Below are 7286 nucleotides of genomic sequence, written 5' to 3'. Positions count from 1 at the left end.
TTTTTAAAAATTGTAAAAAAAAACTGTTGTTAGTAAGTCATTTGTGTATTCTTTTTTTCTTTATTTTTTAATTGACCACCTAGTAAACCTGTATCCTGGGGAACATTTTAAATTCGTAAAACAGATACGAATGCATTAGAGAAAAAAACCCGCCCATGCGTTAGATTCGAACTCGCTTTCAGGATCCTGCAACCATTGGTTTATAATGAAGATGATGCTCTATTCCACTGAGCCAACGAAAAGAGTATCGGAGGCAGTTGACCGAGACTGTATCTATAGACCATCGAATCATAATTAGTACAAGAATTTACTCAATAGGATGCAGTTGTCCGAGGTTGTGTTTTAAGTTATCATTGTGAAGTGTGCGCTCATGAATAACAATGTTTTTACATGATGTTTACAACCTAACAAGTCGCCTCCACAGCCTTATGTTGAGAGTAGTTCAATGAAAGGGACACCACTGAGGTTATGCTATGTTTAAGGGTAGTCTGGAGTTCCTTCCCCTTTCGCTACACAAAAGAATTGTTAGATGCCGGGAACCAGAATATGTTTAATTAATTAAGGGCTGGATATCAATTATTATTCTTTAACTTCGTGTTGCATTTTTAAACAATGATTCCGAATTAATGGCGCTGGTGAACTATAAAACGAAAACTGCATGACTCCAGATGAGCCAACCTTTTTTCAAGAAAATTAAACTTGAAAATAAGTACAAAGACATCAAGGAAAGTAAACAGATTCACAATTCATGTAACGATTTACATGTTATATGCGATTAATGACTTATTTTGCAGTTGTTTATGCAACCATATTTCTGGAGCGTTACTAACGCATTAAAAGGGCTATTATTATGATGTCTGTTTGAAAGTGCTCTTTGCAATGTGTAAATTACTTTTTTTGTTTGCTTCACAATATTTTTACTTTTTTATTCATACTTTTTCAAAATTTTTGTGAAAATTGTTATGAATCTGGAAGCTTCCTTCTTTAAATTTATTGTGACGAATTTGATCACGAAGAACGTCCATGTCAATATATAAAAATTATCATACAAGAAATAATAAGAACGTGCATATATTACGAAAAAGATAACTTGTAACACGGACACATCCTGTTACTTTAGTTGTAAACCTTTACTGGTACAAATTTATCATGATGCCATTATATTTTTGAAGCTAGTCTCATTATTATTCCATTTTCAACCCCACCATATCAATGACGATAAAATCGGTGTTCAGTCGTTTTAACTTTTGGGGCTCAGCATAATTAACGCCAGTGGATCACATCCACTCTTTTATTGTCCTAACATAGCCTCTAGCACTTTATTTGGAGAAACGGACAAAAGCCAGCCCTCCCGGACAAAAGCCCTCCCGTCAAAAAATGACAGGGCGGACAAAAGCCCTCCCGTGAAAATAACAGGGCAGACAAAAGCCCTCCCATGAAAATAACAGGGCGGACAAAAGCCCTCCCATGAAAATGACTGGGCGGACAAAAGCCCTCCCTTTATTTGATAATATAATACATTGTGGATATATTGTAGGTATGTTTTCAATTTCAACAATTCTATGTAAAATACAGTAAAGGAAAAACTGTACAATCACGCAGCTTCAAGTTCTTGTGCTATTTTTTGTAAAGTTTATTATTTGTAAAGTTTACAAAAGAGTATCTTTATTATTTAGCAATTTACAAATCAATTTTAGTCCTTTTAATCACAGACACTTAAATTAGGGTGGAGATCATGCAGACTCAGCCCCGGATGATCTGTCTCGTCAACTGTCAATAAAAACAAAAACTTTTAGCATTTTATACAAATGGTAATCCATCTTATTATAAAACCATTTCAAAACTAATAAAAAATCCCACTTACTAACAATTAATTAGTATCAATGGGATTTTTTTTTAAATCACGAACCAAGTTTATGACTTATACAAATATCCCGGTCGTGATGAAGCAATAAATATTACAGAGAATTAACGAAGGCCTGGCAAGTGGAGTATGACCCCCGGGTTCCCTTGAAGTCTAGTACAGCTATATTTATACTCTTTTTATGACATCCCTGGTAACATGACAAAGTCCATTGTTTACTGCGCTTAAATGACTCCCTTCTGCCCTCGGGGGGGGGGGGGGGGGAGGGGCAGTGGTAGAGGAGTGGCGAGATAGTCTGATATCTCTTAGCTGTTCCTATTTACTATCTAAAGATAACGTCTTATCTTTACAAATTTGACCTTCTTTATAAAAACTTAAATTTACTATCACTAAACATGATGTTGAATCTAACCTATGTTTCTTTTGTGATAGTTTTCTTCTGTCAGAATTCATTCAGCGTCGAGTTAAATGACGACACGGTAATACCGGTTATTCAATCGATTGTTGATGAATTAAAGAACGTAAAGGCAACGTACAGAATAGAAACTGACCAGCTTAGAAATGAGGTATTCACACTACAGAAGGAAAACAAAGAATTAACAAGCAAAGTCCAGCAGCTGATTCAGGATCGAGACAGACATAAAAAGGTAAATACATGTACATGTACATGTAATTATGTATTTCAATTTTTTTTAATCCATTACAAGCTTTATATCTGGAATGGACTCGTCCATTTTTCAGTCTAGACATAACCATTCATCATATTTAGGTAGAATTTTCTAAATAGCGAACGGTGCAGACCATCATCAGATTGCACGCATGCGCAGACTGATCGTGGTCTGCACTGGTCGCAGGCGTAGAATCTGTTGTCGTCTGCCAGCATGATTTATTTTTCAAATAAAATACCTAAAAAGATTTGCGACATAGTGATATTATGTGCCGTTGCCGCTGCAGGGACTGATAAAACTCAAGCCCCAAACCAAGGAAACAGAAACAATGATGATGATTTTTTTGCGTATATTAGTGGAACAGGTATATGTTACAATATGTTTTCAGCGTTATATAAGGAACGTTTATAATTGCATGTATACATGTTTATTTTGATTTTATTCAAGGCGGCTGCAAATTTATGAATTTTCAGCTTTGTTTCAAATAAATAAAACCTGCAGTTGTGCACATTTCTTTTTAAAAAGATTTTTGACAAAATATATGGTCATGTATAAACGACTGTTTGCTATACACGCACTGCCATTTATAAATACTTCCAAAAATATAAAGTAATGACGAATCGAAGACAGTTTACAAATTACGAGACAAACGAGACAACACAATTCTTTCTTGATATTATTTAGTCTCAATCTTGGCATACAATCTTAATAAATATTTCATTTCTTCGCTGCTGCTTTTAAGATATGTGACGAGAACAACAACATTGGCGAGCACAAAGTAAATTCTGATCGCATGTCAGGAAGCATTACCATACCGCAACCGCATCCTGGAACGCTGGGAAATCAGAAAAGTAAGTAACGTCAGCGTATTGTAAAATACGTTAAAATCAAATTTTAAATTATTCTTTTTGTTTCATGATTGTTTAAAGTTGTGTTTAATCATTTAAAAGTATGTAAAACGCGGTAATAACTTAAATCATGTTCAAATGAATTATACATGTATACCATATGACAAAATGACGTCAGCAATTTATTCTGAATGTAAGATAAAAAAACAACAAGCTTATAAAGTAATAGCAGAGTAAAAACCGGGATGCTGTTGTTTCATTTGTGTTCAATATAAAATTATGCACATATACTTATTATATACGTCAAAAAATGTTAATATAAGCTGTTTTGATAAAAAAGATCATATTTCAACATCTGTAATAATACACTATTATAGATGTTCAAAACCGCTTATATTAACATTTTTTACATATATGATAAATTGATAAGTATATGTGCTGGGATTGAGAAATATACATTTTTATTTTAAAGCGTTTGGGAGCTCCACATCCCAAGTGTCTGTGGGTGTGTATGCACGCGTCTGTTGTTCTTGTTGATTTTTCCTACGTAAATATCTTAATTCTAACACTTGTGCATCGCCGGTGATTAATTAAATAGTTAAGGAATTAAATATAGTGCGTAAAAAATGCACTTGCATCATTTACTTTATGCTTTTATGATTTGAGCCGCGTCATGACAAAACCAACATAATGGGTTTGCGACCAGCATGGATCCAGACCAGCCTGCGCATCCGCACAGTCTGATCAGGATCCATGCTGTTTGCTATTAGTTTCTCTACTTGTTACATGGTCTGTAAGCGGACAGCATGGATCCTGATCAGACTGCGCGGATGCGCAGGCTGGTCTGGTTCCATGCTGGTCGCAAACCCATTATGTTGGTTTTGTCGTAACACGGCTCATTTGTCTCTCAATCGCAGGGCAGATACCCGCGGACGGAAGAGTTGCATTCACGTCGGTATTATCCAATCAAATTCCACATCTTGGTTCACATCAGACGGTGATTTTCGACAGCGTAGTTACTAACATTGGAAATGCTTATCACTCGAATTCTGGCATCTTTGTTGCTCCATACAAGGGCGCTTATGTGTTCACCGTAAAAATGAAAGTACCGCCACGACACAAGCTCCATCTAGAGCTAGTTGTAGACGGTAAAGTAGCATTTGATCTAGGGATAGAAATACCGAGCAGCGAGGACTACGAGTCGGCCAATGAAGAGTTTATAATCGAAGTCAACCAAGGTGCGGACGTATTTGTTAGGTCCGACGCTAGAGGAGGAGTTTTGTACGGGTATAGGCGATCCGTATTTTCAGGGTTTTTGCTTTTTGAAACTGAATAGAATAAAAAAAATGACATATATCTGCTTTGCGTCAACAATGAACATGATGAAAGCTGAAACCTTTCCTGATTAAAGTAATTTAATTTTCTTGAGGTTTCAATTCCACACAACTTAACCGTGCAAAATACGGAATACTTAAAATTTTGTAAATTGAAATTGAGTAGCGGAGAAACAAACCGGTTACTACGGATTTATAGTCTCCCTCCATCCAATAAACATTGCCTTGACTTGTTCTTGTAATCATACTCTTATGCTTTTAATCTAATACAAGGGAGACAACTGATTTTAAGTTTGAAAAGATTGATTAAAGCAGTTACTTCCCTTGATAGAATTATCTTACTAAATCATTCACGCAGGTATGACATTTAAAGAACACAACTTGTCTATGACGGTGAGATGGTTTAGATAACTTAAAGACTTTCTAGTAGTACTAACATCTTTTTTTATATGCAGCAGATTCCTTATATCCCCATTTGGCAAATGTATATCAATATGCCCTCGGAGTAATATGCCAGTTCTCGGGTTATAATATCAACTATCACCCCTGTATAAACCATGTCATATTTCTGATGTTAATTATTTATCAGTTAATAGATACTATAGTACATTTTTCGGACGACGTCCGTCTGAGAACGTTTTGACTTCCCGGTGAAGAACTGAGTATTGCCTGAATCTTAAACGGACTTCGTAAACGGATTTCGTAATAAGGAATAAATTGGGGACTTTCTCAAAACATAAATGATAAAAGTATCAATTAAATGGTAATACATCGGGTTTTAGTTAAAGTGTTTCTATCAACCACCATCACATTAAAGATAGATACAATGTAACCATAATTCATATGAAGACCCAATAAAAACTAACAAACAAACAAACGAAGAAAAAATAACAAGTTTCTTCATTTATATACTTTATTGTAGTGTTAATTTTTCAACCGATGTTCTCAAGATAAACTAGTAAGTGTTACATGTAGTGGAAGCAGGACTAAAATTGATATACAGGGTATCATATTAATAATCATATTAATAATATATTTGAAACGTATAAACGTCTAAATTATAAAATAATCTAAAGGAGTTTATTACATAACTCCGAAATAACTTAAGCAAATTAAAGCAGTTTTACATGTATCTCGTCTTCAGGAGTATCTTTTAAATACACTATGGAAATGCTTGCATTGGTTAATAATTATCGCCCTGTGTATTCATATAATTAAAATTTTTATTCTAACGTGTATTTTACAACACGTTGACGTCACTTACGTTTCTGAATTCCCAGCGTTCCAGGATGCGATTGCGGTATGGTAATGCTTCCTGGCATGCGATCAGAATTTACTATTCGCTCTTCAATGTTGTTGTTTTCGTCACATATCTTAAAAGCAACAGCGCTGAAATATTATTTATTAAGATTGTATGCCAAGATTGAGACTAAATAATATCAATAAAAATTAGTGTTTGTCTCGTTATTTGTAAACTGTCTTCGATTCGTCATTACTTTATATTTTGGACCGTATTTATAAATGGCAGTGCGTGTATAGCAAACAATCGTTTATACATAACCATATATTTTGTCAAAAATCTTTTTAAAAAAATGTGCACAACTGCAGGTTTTATTTATTTGGAGCAAAGCTGAACATTCATAAATTTGCTGCCGCCTTGAATAAAATCAAAATAAACATGTATACATGTTATTATAAACGTTCCTTATATAACGCTGAAAACATATTGTAACATATACCTGTTCCACTAATATACGCAAAAAATCATCATCATTGTTTCTGTTTCCTTGTTTTGGGGCTTGAGTTTTATCAGTCCCTGCAGTGGCAACGGCACATAATATCGCTATGTCGCAATTCTTTTTAGGTATCTTATTCGAAAAATAAATCCTTCTAGCAGACGACAACTAATTCTACGCCTGCGACCTGTGCAGACCACGATCAGCCTGCGCATGCGTGCAATTTGATTATGGTCTGCACCGTTCGATATTTGGTCAGTACATAGTTGTCAAATTTTCCCTAAATATGACGAATAGTTATGTCTAGATTGATAGATGGACGAGTCCATTCCAGATATATAGCTTGTAATGGATTAAAAAAATGAAATACATAATTGCATGTACATGTATTTACCTTTTTATGTCTGTCCCGATCCCGAATCAGCTGCTGGACTTTGCTTGTTAATTCTTTGTTTTCCTTCTGTAGTGTGAATACCTCATTTCTAACCCATGCTGTTCTTTGCGGATGCGCAGGCTGGTCTGGATACATGCTGGTCGCAAACCCATTATGTTGGTTTTGTCGTGACGCAGCTCAAATTATTACATTATGTCTCGGAAACGAAGAAATTTTTCCTTCTTAAGAAAGGGCAAAAAATGTTTAAACATTAGTTAAAGAGCATGTAAAATGATTATAACCTGAGGAAAGTAGCGCTAAATGTGAAAATATTTATCATAAAAGTAGCAAAATGTAAACAAAGTAGTATTTTAACTTTCATACAAAATACTTATTCTGTCTATAACTGTACTTATGTCCAGAAAGCAACAGAAGCAAAGTAAAAATCAGGTAATTTGCCAAT

General features: G+C 34.7%; 1 protein-coding gene across 1 annotated transcript; it reads left to right on the top strand.

The window, feature by feature from the left end:
- The first annotated feature begins 2232 nt into the window (after positions 1-2232).
- LOC132738906 (complement C1q-like protein 4) lies at positions 2233-4734 on the top strand. The gene is made up of 3 exons (XM_060726514.1): positions 2233-2511; positions 3275-3383; positions 4298-4734. The coding sequence occupies exons 1-3, from the start codon at positions 2260-2262 to the stop codon at positions 4714-4716; spliced, it is 780 nt and encodes a 259-aa protein (XP_060582497.1). The 5' UTR covers positions 2233-2259; the 3' UTR covers positions 4717-4734.
- Positions 4735-7286: the final 2552 nt, after the last annotated feature.

The sequence above is a fragment of the Ruditapes philippinarum genome, unplaced genomic scaffold (genome assembly GCF_026571515.1).
Source record: "Ruditapes philippinarum isolate M1 unplaced genomic scaffold, ASM2657151v2 ctg1910_1_1_1_1, whole genome shotgun sequence".
Taxonomy (NCBI): domain Eukaryota; kingdom Metazoa; phylum Mollusca; class Bivalvia; order Venerida; family Veneridae; genus Ruditapes; species Ruditapes philippinarum.
The sequence above is the reverse complement of the archived record's forward strand: the minus strand, read 5'-3'. Positions and strand labels throughout refer to the sequence as shown.

Coding starts and splice junctions, on each gene's coding strand:
- LOC132738906 (XM_060726514.1), top strand. CDS start 2,260: ATGATGTTGAATCTAACCTATGTTTCTTTTGTGATAGTTTTCTTCTGT. Junction 2,512..3,274: donor ATCGAGACAGACATAAAAAG/GTAAATACATGT, acceptor GCTGCTTTTAAG/ATATGTGACGAGAACAACAA. Junction 3,384..4,297: donor AACGCTGGGAAATCAGAAAA/GTAAGTAACGTC, acceptor TCTCAATCGCAG/GGCAGATACCCGCGGACGGA.